A 13,967-nucleotide genomic window follows, 5' to 3' on the forward strand; every position below is an offset into this window, starting at 1 on the left:
TCTTCACTTTACAAACGCCCTTTCTCTATCCTTTTTTTAAGCCCCCTACCTTCTGTCTCTGTCCTTTATCTACACACCTCTCCATTTCTCAGTAGTCTTTCTTCACCCTACACATCTCTGCATAACGTACCTTGTCTATCTCTCTTACTGATTGTCTTCATCACTCTCTCCTCCTTTGGCTCTACCCGCTCCGTTCGCCCTGCGGGCTCAATCCGCTCCCCTACCCTGCCCCCAATTTCCACCTGCCCCCAGCACCTCTACATTCATTCCTAACATACCCCTCCTACTGAATCTATTATCCAATCACAGTCCTCTTATTATTAGCCCTCCCCATATTCTTTCATCAAATAATACTCCTCCTCTTATTTCCCCACCCACTACTACTCCTCCCACTCCAATTCCTACCCCTCTATACACTTAGTCTTCCCCTGTCCTTGTCCATAATTCGAACTCTCCCCATTCACTTCTACACCTTCCCTCCTTAACTAGCATATTAACTTCTTTTACTCTTCTCCGTTCATTACCCCACCCTTTCTAAACATGCCCTCCCAAATCCCCTTCACTATCCGATTCCCTTGTTCCCTTCTCATCTTACTAATACCTCTGTATCTTGCTACTTCTTACTCCCATAAAGCTCCCCCATTCCTACCTCCTACTCAAACTATCCCTAACACCCAACTACAATCTTTTCTACTCTCTCACTTCCACACCATATCCTCCTCCCTTATTCTTCCCAACCTACTGCACCTTTTCCATCCCAAACTATTCTCTACCTCAACAAAAACTCTCTCTCTTAAACTTCTGATAACCCCAGATAAATACCTACTATGCAAACCTTATAGGCTAAAACTTATCACCTGTAATGTCCTAGCCTTATCTGGAGACATTCATCCTAACCCTGGCCCCTGACTCAGCACAAACTACTCCTTCCCTCCACCCCTTCTTCACCCACTATAAATAACACTTCCCCCCCCTTTCCCTTCTCCACCCACTTTGCCTCTTAGCACTCTTAAGATCTTCACTATCAATGCCCAGAGCCTTAACAACAAATTTCGCCATGTACAAGCCTGGATTAATCACAACCAACCTGACATCTTAGCCATCTCCAAAACCTGGCTAAAACCCCATATTACTGACTCTGAAATCTTACCTCCTGGTTACCACATCCTCAGAAGTGACTGTTTAAATAAAAAAGGTGGAGGCTCTGCTCTAATCTACTCCAATCTTCTCTCCCTAATTCCTCTTCAAATCCCTACCCCTCAATTAAAAAATTCTGAAATCACAGCAAGCCTTCTCCATTTGAATAAACATAAGAATATCTGCATTATTTCCTTATATATCTCCCCTGGCAACAATATCTCCACCCTTGAAGATATTCTTCACTGGACCTCAACTGAAATAAAATATGAAACCTATATTCTAGGCAATGTCAATATTGACTGGAATAAAATCAACACGCCACCCCCTTCACTATCCATTAACCTTTACAACTTCACCCAAGTAATCCTTTCAAAAACTCGCCCTAACAAAAAACACCCCCCAGGGTCCATCATAGATTGGATTCTAGTCTCCCATCCAAACAAAATTATTCTCTCTGGCACCATCCCCGACACCTTCAGTGACCATCTCCCTGCCTTCATCCATCGATCAACTAGCTCCATCCAACACCAACATCTCTACATTCAAACTCGTAACCTTAGCAACTTCAACCCCTCAATTTTTTCTAACATCTTTAAACAAATTAACTGGCAAATCCTAAACACTCTCCCACTCGACAACGTTGTAGAGCATTTTAACTCTGTCTTCCTAAATACTCTTAACTCCCTAGCCCCTCTAAGAAACAAGCGAATCAAAGCCAATTATGCTCCCTGGCTGACCAAAGAAACTAAACAAATTATGTGTCACAGAGACAAATCCTGGAAGCTTTATCAGAAAAATAAACTGTCCTCTGCCTTGCTCCAATATACCCAACTCCGCAACCAAGTAAAAAAACTTATTACCATGGACAAAAAAAACTACTATAATAAACTTCAGTCCAACAACAATAAGAACCCAAAACAATTCTGGAAATCAGTCAACTCCCTTCTCCATCCCGGATCACGGAACAATCACTGCACTGACCCTAGTTTAACTGACAGTGAACTGAGCTCCCATTTCAACACCTTCTTTACTGAATCCATAGCTAAGCTAACTAAAACATTCCCAAATAAGAATCCACCTAACTCCCTCTACGCAACACCCAACAACCCAAATAACAATCCCCTTAATTTCCATCTCAAACCTGTTTCCACCATTTTTATAAAAAAGCTTTTATCCAAACTAAAGCCATGGTCTAATGCCCCTGACAACATACCCTCCTGCTTCCTCAAATGTGCAGCTGAAGGTATTGCTCTCCCAGTTAGTATCCTGATTAATAGATCCTTAAATGAGTCATACGTACCCAAACTCTGGCGTTCAGCTTACATTCTACCTCTTCACAAAGGAGGCAAAAATACCACTATTTCTAACTTCTGCCCCATTGCTCTACTCTCTCCAATATCTAAAATTCTAGAAAAATGTGTCCACCACCAACTTTTCCCTTACCTAATTCAGAATCACCTTCTAACACCCACCCAGCACGGTTTCCATCCTGGCCACAGTACCATAACTGCCTTACTATCCTTCTTAGAAACTGTCAATCAAGCCCAAGACTCTGGACTCATTGTATCCACAGTACTGCTAGATCTTTCTAAAGCCTTCGACACCATCTCCCAAACACACCTTCTCCTTCATCTCGCTAACCTTACTTTCTCCCCTAATACTCTATCCTCGTTCTCCAGTTACCTATCTGACAGATCTCAAGCTGTCAGATGGATGAACTCCACCTCTTCCTTCTTGCCTACACCTACTGGCATTCCTCAGGGATCCATCCTCGGACCCATGCTTTAACATCTTTATAAATAACCTTCATACCGTCATCCCTGACACTACGGTCATTCAATACGCTGATGACTCTACCTTGGTCTGTGCCGCCCCCAACATTCGTGAACTACTGACTAAAACTCAAATAGCTTTTTCCACTACAGAGAACTGGATGCACCAAAACCACCTTGCCCTCAACTCCAGTAAATCTAAAATACTAATTTTCCTCCACTCCAAGGTTTCCTCCTTTGACAAAAACACTTTCAATGTCCTAAGCCAAACTACCACTGCCGAAGAAGTGGTCCCCTCTGCAAAACTCCTTGGCATTACGATAGACAAACACCTCAAATTCGATCTTCACATACAACAAAACATAAAGAAAACCCACTATATAGGAACAATCATTTTCTTTCCAACTCCTCTAGGCATACCCTGGCAATCACCTACCTCCTACCTTCTCTTCTATATGGAGCCCCTCTTCTAACCAATCTGTCCGCTTCCAATGCCTCTAAACTTTAAGCTTGCTATAATAAGATCTCTAAATTTGCCACTAAATCCAAAACATCAACTTACCACTGCCTCAGCCTACAATCTCTGAACTGGTTAGAACTCCCTAACCACCTAGACTATCTCCAACTAACCACCGCTCACAAATGAATATTCTCCCCTGATAAATGCCCAGCCTTAAAGAACATCCTTCCCCCATAACCATACATCCCAAACAGATCACTGAGATCTGAACACCAAAACCTAATCTCCAATCACAAACCCAAACATCCCGCTGGCCAGCTTCTACTCTCCTTCTCTCTAGGTACAAAATGGAACTCTCTGCCTCCTTCTCTTAGGATCATACCCAACACTGAATCCTTCAAGACCCAACTTTTCCTACACCTATCTTCCAAATGTAAATGCTCCTGCTTTCACCCCACATAAATTCTAGGGATTCTCCTCACTAGGCTCTCCTTACTCCTGCTCCACTATACTCTCATGCTTATTCTTATTGCTCCAAAGAACCAGAACTAGCAGACTTTAATTAACTCCAAGCATGTAAATATTGTAATCATCTGAAGAGCCAAAAAAAAAAAAGTTTCTGTTTTTAAACTGTCTCATGATGTATATTACACTTTGCAGTTTCTTGAATGTATGAATCTTACTCTTGTATTTCATCTCTAACATTATGTTACCTTTATTTGTATTTTGTAACCTTTATTGTACTGTATTGCTCATGGAGCTTTTCTCCCCGGGCCTCCACTGAAAATGGGCCCTTCTTGGCCCAGTGGACTTCCCCGGTAATCAAACTGAAAATAAATAAATAATAAATAAATAAATAAATAAATAAATAAATAAAAGGTCCAATAAAGTATAACAAGTCCAATTATGAGTTCAGAATAGCCTCTCAGCCTCAAGACAATTGCAAGGCCTTCTTCGGCTACGTCAGGAGCCATAAAGGTAATAATCATCAGTGTGCAGAACTGGTGGGAAATGGCACAACCTTCACTGACTGGGGTGACACAGCAAATCTACTGACTGATAGATTTAGCTCTAACTTCACCCCCCACTACCCCCTGTGAAATCCCTTCTAGCATACCCCCTGCAACTATCAACATGGAGAAAGACCTGGTGGTGCTTGCTAAGGCCAAAATCACTGCTGTATTGGGCCCCAACAATATCCCCAGTTGCCTCATAAATAGCAGGATCACTTAAACACTTCAACTACAGCCTCAGAACAGGTTACGTGCCAGGTGAATGGAGGCCCACAACAGTCATCCCTCTTTATAAGATGGACCATCAACTGACTCCAGAAACTACAGACAAATCAGTCTGACAAGTTGAATATGCAAAACCATGCAATGAATTATCATAGAAATGTTTAACAAGGACACTGGCAACCTACAGTCAGTGGATGCATCCCAGTTTAGCTTTGTTGGGGACAGTCTTGCCTACTTACCTGGTAGACTTCTTCAAGAGGGTCACCATGGCTATAGATGAGGGGAAACACTGATTACCACTAACCTTGACCAGGTCAAGGCATTCAATACAATACCCTACTCAAGTATTGTTGACAAACTCACAGAAATAGGCATAAATCCATACATAACTCTCTGGATTGCCAGCTGGCTTACAGGTAGGACCCAGGAAGTCAGAATTGGTGAGACCACCTCTACCAAGAGACTGGTCACCAGCAGGGTACCCCAGGGCTCTATGCTGGGCCTGCTCCTGTTTGGCATCTAATTCTCAGAAGTCAAGGCTAATGTTCAAGGCATCTGGTTCACCAAGTTCCCAGATCATAGATTTCCCCCAAAACACCAACTTCTACAAGAGGGTCTAACACAAAAAAAATTACTGGTGTGAAAGTCACATATTCAAACTCAATGCAAAGAAATACATTATAGTGCCCTTTGGGAAAGCATCCACCCAAGCTAATTAATTCATTGATAAAACACCCATAAGAGATGAACCAATAGTTAGGGATCTGGGAACATATGTAGATAGTAATCTGGCATTCAACCAACACATTGCCAAGACAATAAGAAAATCATTGTATGTCACCCAAATCATAAGCAAGGGTATGGCATCCAGGTCCAGGGAAGTAATAGCACCACCCTACTCAGCCCTTATCAGAGCCATCCATCGTTAATGATTAATACCCCTGCCCCTTGCATAATAACCAGGCAATAGCAACAGCTGGACTGCCCTCAAAGGTTCCTCACCAGAGGTGTATGAATGTGAATATCTCGTCTAGATGTGCTTAAGAAGGCCTCTGTACTCGTACTCAGTCTCCAGACTAAAGAGAGGTTATCTGCCATCCAGCTCTGATGGATCTCTTGCACATCCACAAAACATACAGCACCAGGAACACTAGATCCAAGAACCTGAACTTTGTCTGTGACATAAATAGAACTCAAGAAGGCAAAAAAGGCAAACAAACCAAATAAAATAAAGGAGAGAACTGGCAGGCAGAGTTCCAGAAAGCACAAACCACCAACGTGATATTAAAAACAAGAATTTAATGCAAAATAAGTTTACAAATAAATAAATATGTGAGCGCTTTCATTAAACTAATGTTAACTTCATCAGACAAAATTAAAATGCAGAACAAGCAAGTAAATATTCATAAAATCAATCTGATTGGGCAAGAACAAGAGGGGGGCCAGCTGAGTGGTTACTAGAATAAAAAAATCATTAGTTAACCTCTTAGTGACTGAGTTACAACTAGAACTGTTGTATCTGAAAAACAAGTAAAACTAAAAATTATTGTAAATATATTACAGTTCACATACATGTATCCATGAGTAATTATAGCTAAAAGTAAAGCGAAAAACAAGTCAATTTAAAACTTTATAGTAATTCTTCACATAATACTAGTATACTTTTTCAGGAATTAATACAAGTAAAATGCTTGTGCTAACAAATGTGCTTTAAGATATTTTGTTCCTTTCCAGGACTTTTAATTTTAGAGCAGGAGTGATGGACGTCCTGTCATTAATTCCATGCCATCTGTCTGCATGTAATAGGATTTGCCACCTAAGCTCCTTTAACTCCAACTGGAGTTCCCAGGGATTCTTATCACTAATGTCTACCTGGTCAATTGCCGTAAACCTAAAGTTGTGGTCAGTATTATCTTCAATGTGCCTTGCGTTGTTGATGTTGTTCTTCCTTATGGCATAATTGGGTTCATAAATCCTGGCACTCAATTTTCTTTCTGTCTTGCCTACATAAAATGCTAGGCACTGGTCACATGTGGCCATGTAGACAACTGCCTTGGAGTGGCAATTATGTTTTCCTTTTATGTGAAAATCTATGCCATTCACTGTAAACTTGGTTCCTGTTTTTACCTTGTGGCACCAGTTGCAAGACACATTTATACATCCCTACACGACCAGATGTAATGTAAGTGGATCCTTTTCTTAAAGATCTTTCAGGTTTAAACCTCTCCTATATGTAACAATTGGTCTTTCTCCTAAATATGCCCTGATGTCCAAATCATCCATTAAGATGTCCCAATTTTTATAAAAAATAGACATTAGGTGATGTGAATCAGAATTGAATGTGAGCACCATTGATCTAAAAAATGGACTTTTGTTCGGTTCAGATCTTCCTTGCTCAACTTGAAGGAGGCTATCATCTGGTGCATATTCTCCTACTATGGGCTTAAAGTAACCTATTCTTCTTTCTTCTATAACTTCTTTCATCAGCTCGTTAAGCAAGTCTGCTGGATACGCCCTCCTCAAAAACATAGTTTTTAAGTTATTGCACTCTAAGAGGAAATCCTCTTCTCCGGAGGTCATGCGGGCAGCTCAGACTAATTGCCCTTTTACCACTGACCTCTTTTGGTGCTTGGGGTGAGAGCTGGTGTAATGCAAGAAAGAGTTTGAGTAGGTTTCTTTCCTGTGAATTCTGGTAGCATACCTTGCATTGTATATCTTTGTACAAATGGATATCAAGGTAGTCCATGTAATCTGGATTAATAACCCAAGTAAACTGTAAAAGCGTTGTGGTAGTGTTAAGATATCCTAAACATTACTCCAGTTCAACCAATGACCCTTTCCATATCAGACTGATATCATCTTGATATCTGTAGTACAGTTTAACATTGGAATAATACTGAGACTGAAATACATAGTTCCTTTCCCAATAAGCCATTACCATATTCGCAAATGCCCCACCACAAGCTGATCCCATGGCCACTCCGATAGTTTTCAAGAAATATCTGTCATTAAAGGAGAAATAATTATTTCTTAAAACAATTTCTAATAGTTCAAGAAATAAGTTAATTTTCTCCTGGTTGACTTTGTGTTGTAGCAATAGGTCACCAACCCACTCAAGGCCGATTCCTTGTGGAATGACAGTATACAAGTCTTTTGCATCTATTGTGGCCATTATATCTTTCACATTATAAACAGTTTTACTGACCTGTTCTAAAAAGGTCCATGAGTCTTTGCAAATTTGATTTTCATTTCGCAATATTTTCTTAAGCTCATGGTCAAGAAATTGGGCACAAGCAGTGGTAATGGAGTGTCTTCCGTCCACTAAGGGCCTCATAGGTGAATCGGACAGGCTCTTGTGGATTTTGGGAATGCCAAAAAACAATGGGATCCTTGGGCATATGATATTCAAGTAGTTATATAAGGAAAGGTCTATCCTTCTCTCTAAAAATATATCTGTGAGTTGACTCTAAATTTTCCTATATGCGGTATTTAACTCATTGAGAGACATTTCTGTGTAGTTTACGGTATCTAGAATGGTCAACATCTTGGCGTTGTATGTAGAATAATCCATAATTACCACCCCCCTCATCCTTTTTCAGGTTTTCATAACCCTCACATCATATTCTTGCAATTCTAATAAACTATCACATTCACTTTGATTCACATTGAAAAGTGCCTGAGCTGACCTTTGTTTACTCTTATTCAGGTTATACAGATCAAGTTCACATACTTTTTCGTATGTTGCAAGTTTTAGGTGTAAAGGGGGGTTGTAGGTAGAACTCATTTTAAAAATGCTGTCTTTACTAACACTGACCTGTGAAGTAGTACCATATAGTAAATTCAAGTTCAACTTTCTTAAGTAAAGTTTAAGGTCTAACATTGTATCTACAACATTGAATTTCCTAGTAGGTACAAAACTCATTCCAGTAAATCAGCTGTAATTTCATTAATACATAAGGTGGAATAGTTATACACTGAAAAGACTTTCTGGTGGTTAAAAACCACTGTATAAGTGCCTGTTCCCTGTTCAAAGTCCTGGCCTGGCCTCCTGAAAAACCTGGAGGTGAACCCCCCCCGCCCGAGGTTGCTGCCTGTTGTTGTAATGACTTTTTTTTCTTAATTCTTTCACTCCTCCTGGGTTCTGGATATTCTTTATCATAGTTTAAAGTCACATCATCAGTTTCTTCAAACCCTACATTCATTATTGTCTATTGCTTCAGAAGGATGCTGCTTTCTATTTTCCACACGTGGGTCTTTAAACTTTTTATAGGAGCCAGGAGGTTTAGAGTAGGCTGTACCATTAGCATAGCCCTGAACATCCCTGTCTAGTTTATTTAATTTACCAACTTTTAATTTGGCAATATACTGATCTATGCTTGCATAAATCCTGAAATGTTCAAATCTCATATTGTTATATTCGTGATCATCTCGAATAGCGGAATCCAAAGTTGCAAGGACTTTAAATAACAATTCTAATTCAGTGTTGTTATGTTTAATGAGAAATAGAACTGGCTGGAGGACCAAAATGTGTCTCAAAGCATCTTTGTGCTACTTAATAAGCTCTCCATCTATGTGACCCTGCTCAAAAAATCCTTGAACATTGAATGGGAAATCACAAATGTATCCCCTGCCTGGTCCCATGTCTCTAGAGGACAGAGGCTGAGAGTAAGTAAATTAACCCCCAACTAGTATACCCACACACACATAACCCTTAGCTACCTCTTTACTAACATACCTCAACATATATGCATCTAAGGAACTCTGGGACAAAACTGGGTTAGGTTACATAGCTAGGCTTGTAAAGACCCTGGTCTTTGTTAGCCTAGTATGAACCATGTCTTATATTGATTCTAGTTATAGCTGAGTCTTCCCATCACAGTCCTTTGAGAATGTTATTTCCTCACATCAGAGAGAACTTTCGTCCCAGTACTATTGCATACTAGAGTGACAACTTTCGTCCCAGTACTACTGCATACTACAGTGACAATTTTCATCCCAGTCCTATTGCATACTACAGTGAGAACTTTTGTCCCAGTAGTATCACATACTCCTATGTACTGGAATTAAAAGTGATTATTTCTAGAGTTTGCTCACAGTTTTGATCTACCCATAGTTCATACACTTTAGATATGCTGCTCCTTGTCATCTGTCCTCCAAGTAGAGCATGTAATATTCCTGGTATCTATCCTCAAAAGGATTCCTACATATCTCCTGCATTAGTTTATCAGCTCAAGAAAATCTGGATTCTGTTTTCCCCTTATTACCATATCCTTCCATCTTGAGTTAAATAAGGAGTGCATGTTCTCACACTCTTTTGTGGTGCTTTATAGTGTTCATCATTGTACAGCTTCAACTCTGATGACACATTCAGGATGACTTCTTGTTACACTGCTAAAGTGTTCCGGGCTCTTTTTATGCTTGTCTCACTAGGATTTTATTATTTCATTACCAAATACCTATCAACCTGCAACTATTGAAACGAAAAATGAACAAAATCTCTTGAAAAAGAGAAACAACCAACTAAAAAACTGGCATCCGACATCTAATTATCATAACATTCGAATACTAAATAGTACACAACTCTCCCCCTGCTAAGCTGATGCTTCAATGTTAAATGTTAACTGTTGTGGTTCTGCTGCTAATGGAAGAGGGGTGATCATAGAGTGACACACTTTTGAATGACTTTTCCAAAGTAGGTCAATTATTCCTAGACTAGATGTCCATTAGTGGAATAGATTCCTAGACTATAGTCATGACTTATGACTTCCAGTACACAATTTACCTAGACAGTTTGTTGATGAACCCTTTTTATAGTAGGGTGTGCTACATAGAAGAGTAACTAGCTATGGTATAGCTTCTTTTCCCAGTCCAAAACAAGATACAAAGCAAACCCTAGGCATCATCCTGCATTACCCAAGGCACAGCAGAAGTTATTTGTGACTCATTTTTCAAGGACATCTGTCTGAATCTTAATTTCACTTTCACTTATGTAAAACACTGCAGCATGTTTTGTCATATCTTGCTGTAAAGCCGGCTACTGCAATAGCCTAACTCTGGGTCTCCGTATAGTCATAACAAGCTATTTGTAACTAGACTTTGATATGGATTAGGTTCATAGGTTCACGGGTGTTTACTAGGCTAATGACCACAAGGGCCTTTTTAAGCCTAGTCATGCCTCCCAAATCTCTGACAAGTCCTGATTTAACTTCCAGAGTGACTAGGTGTGTGTGTGTGTGTGTGTGTGTGTGTGTGTGTGTGTGTGTGTGTGTGTGTGTGTGTGTGTGTGTGTGTGTTTGTTATGAATGTATGTTCATGTTTGCACTATTCTAGATCCAGCATTGTCCTTTCCATGTTATGGGAGTGAGTGTTATGAAACAGTCCCTTAACATAATGTATCATAGAATTAGCTTAGGAATTTCCAGTAGAATCCAACCAAGTGCCTTAAATAAGAGTTCTGTGAGTTAAACCAAGGTCCCATCTGCCTGAGTTGGTGGTAGCTCTGGTGGATTAAAAGATCCAAGAGCACCAGTCAAGAAGAGCAGGAAAGTACCTCGGTGCCCTGATCAAATATTCCCTAGTTAGTATGAATACCACCTTGGGTGTCTCCTGAAAAGAGGCCGATGGACTAGTGGGAGTAACCCAGTTAACAAAAGGCAAGTAAAATAAATAAATGAAGATGGGTTACTTGCAAGACAGCACCATACATATGGAATCTATCATCACTTTTTTCTGTGGACTTTGTTATGTGAACTCAAACTGAAGTTCCATTTAATATAGACATTCAAACTATGATTTTATGGACTGTGCCTCTACGACCAGCTTCTACTGAAAATGTATCCTCTGGCTAGTATTGCCTGTTAACTACCTAGTTACTCAAAATAAATATGCACCCTATAACGACATGCAGTTGACAGCACCAAGCGACAGTGATATCTACAGAGTGTTTAAACGGTCTTCATTTTATTGGCTTTGCCCCATGACATTTGTGTTGGTGATCAGATGTATCAGTTTATCTGCATTATATAATATAACAATCTTCCCACTATCAAATATCTCATTCACATGGTTGCTGATTGGTTATTCTTACCACGTAGTAGGGTGGTATAATTGATAAGGTGCTTACTTCACAGTCAGAAGGCACAGGGTTTGGTGCTCACCTTTGAAAGGAAAATTATGCTTAAACTGGGTAATGCATGGTAATGCCTAGGGTTTGCTTTCTACATTGTTTAAGATTGGATAGCTAACCTAATGCTTACTTATAACTTACCTAATACTTACTTATGGATATAACTTACCAATGAATAGTGATGACCAGCTATAAAATCAGTGACTGGAATACACAAATGACAGGTCCCTGACACCATGCTTCTACATTTGTACTACCTTTTATTCCCATCGCCAATAAAAGGGTACACACCTCACTTATAATGCAATCTAAGTCCAGATTTAATCCGTGTCCCTACATGTCTGTGACTAGAATCATGCGTGTTTCAAAGAACTATGATTCAATAAGTCATGTAACTTCTTTGTTTACATCAGATAACCTTAAAGAGCAGAATTGCTTTATCCAGGTACCCATTTTTGGTAATGTGGTTATTTTTAAGCTGTTTGGTAGCTGACAGTGGATGACCATAGCCAAACGACTAGTGAGGCTACTCATTCAACTTTCAATGAACAATTATAAAATGCACATTAAAACTGTAGTCCTGCAAAATACAGGTGAGCTCAGCCTTTTTCCTAAATAGGGAAATCTGCCAAAGTATGTTCAGATTCTACAGCTGTTACATTTCAATTTTCATACCATCCTGAGGATAAATAGTTGATTTAAAATACTATGACTTTAGAGAATGCAAAAAATGTGCTACAAAAAATAAAACAGTTTATGAAAAGTTTGTAAATATACAAAAACTCTAAAATAAAGTAATTTAATTTAATTTACTGAGTTATTATACCTACTTTTTGCCAGTTAAGCGAAATTCTGTGTTTGGAGGTTCTCTTTTCAACTTCTTGTTTCCCATACATTTGTAGTAGAAGGACTTTCCTGTGAATAAAATTATAAATAAATTATAAATCAATGGATTTTAGTTTAATTATGTAGAATACATGATCAAGAGGTAGAAATTTAATTTATTTAACATTTGTTTACTGGGGAGCTCCGACTGGGATAGAGACCATTTTCAGCAAAGGCTCAGGGAGAAACGCTATCCCTCTGGAACTCAACTTTGCATGTAAGAAAAAAATGACCTTGTGAAGATAGGTGAAGGCTGCCAGCCTAGCCAGATAGAATTTTGTAGATAATTCTTCATTTGTAAATATTAATATAAGCCACAGGCTTGTTCTCTTAAATGGAAGAAAATGGTGTAAAATGTGGAACTGCAAAACTGTAACAACAGTGCACTCTGATGGAGGAAAGCTGATAAGTCAAGCATTGTGTACTTGTTTGATCACACAACCCAGATCCGAGATGTCTGGATGAAGGAATTCTTGCTTTTATTTTGAGACTAAAGTTAATTGCTAGAATTTGCATGTATAATGTCTTTTATTGCTCTGGCTTCCTGACCAGGTGCAAGATCAAAAGGCCTGTTACACTATGAGCTTCTGTTAGCCTGGGAAACATAAAATAATGATGTCTTCTGTTAACGTGGGAAACATAAAATAATGATGTAAATGATGTAATCTGAAATGAGTCAGTAGTACTGTGTTATCAATTTAAGGACAGAGAGACATGGAGCATTTTGCATTTGTCTTGAGAACATCTAACTCACCAGCACTATGCCTATGTTCTATATGTAAGTTTAATTTAAGACTCTGTTTTCTCTTAGATATAACTAAGAAATAGGAAGATTATATATTTTTTTCTGTATTGATGTCAGAACTTTTCTACTGCATTATTTTAAGTATTTCTCTGTGATCTCTGAACTCTTGACTAGCACTGTGTAATAAGAAGTATTGTCTTGTGTTTTTATTATTTATTATTAAATATTTGTAAATCTTTCAACTGTGGTTGTTTTGTGTAGAGATAATTTAAGCTCTAGAGTACATTGCATGTATATAGTGATACTGTCCAAGTCACTCCAATAAGCTTTGCTGTTCAGTCACACTTACTATTTGAATAATAATCTTGCACAGTAATAATTGGACACCCTTTGATAAGGGCCTTATTAGTAGCTGATATTAGTGGTTGGTGGCAAGTGGTACTACCGTACAGTCTGGGTAAAAGGGACACAGCTAGAGAACCTATGCTAGCCTTCCGCAGGAATGTCTGTGTGTTTGTATATAACTCATATCCCAAAGTGTGTGTGTGTGTGTGTGTGTGTGTGTGTGTGTGTGTGTGTGTGTGTGTGTGTGTGTGTGTGT

General features: G+C 39.1%; 1 protein-coding gene across 1 annotated transcript in view; it reads right to left on the reverse strand.

Annotated features, from left to right (window-relative positions):
* The window catches only part of LOC122815930 (polyamine deacetylase HDAC10-like), a 752,749-nt gene that overhangs the window by 79,529 nt on the left and 659,253 nt on the right, over nt 1-13,967 (reverse strand). Inside the window, exon 18 of the mRNA XM_044088797.1 lies at nt 12,567-12,651. Within this exon, the coding sequence (XP_043944732.1) occupies nt 12,567-12,651 (85 nt within the window). The remainder of the gene's footprint in view (nt 1-12,566; nt 12,652-13,967) is intronic.

Source organism: Protopterus annectens, chromosome 11.part0 (genome assembly GCF_019279795.1).
Source record: "Protopterus annectens isolate FY-2018-M chromosome 11.part0, PAN1.0, whole genome shotgun sequence".
Classification (NCBI taxonomy): Eukaryota; Metazoa; Chordata; order Ceratodontiformes; family Protopteridae; genus Protopterus; species Protopterus annectens.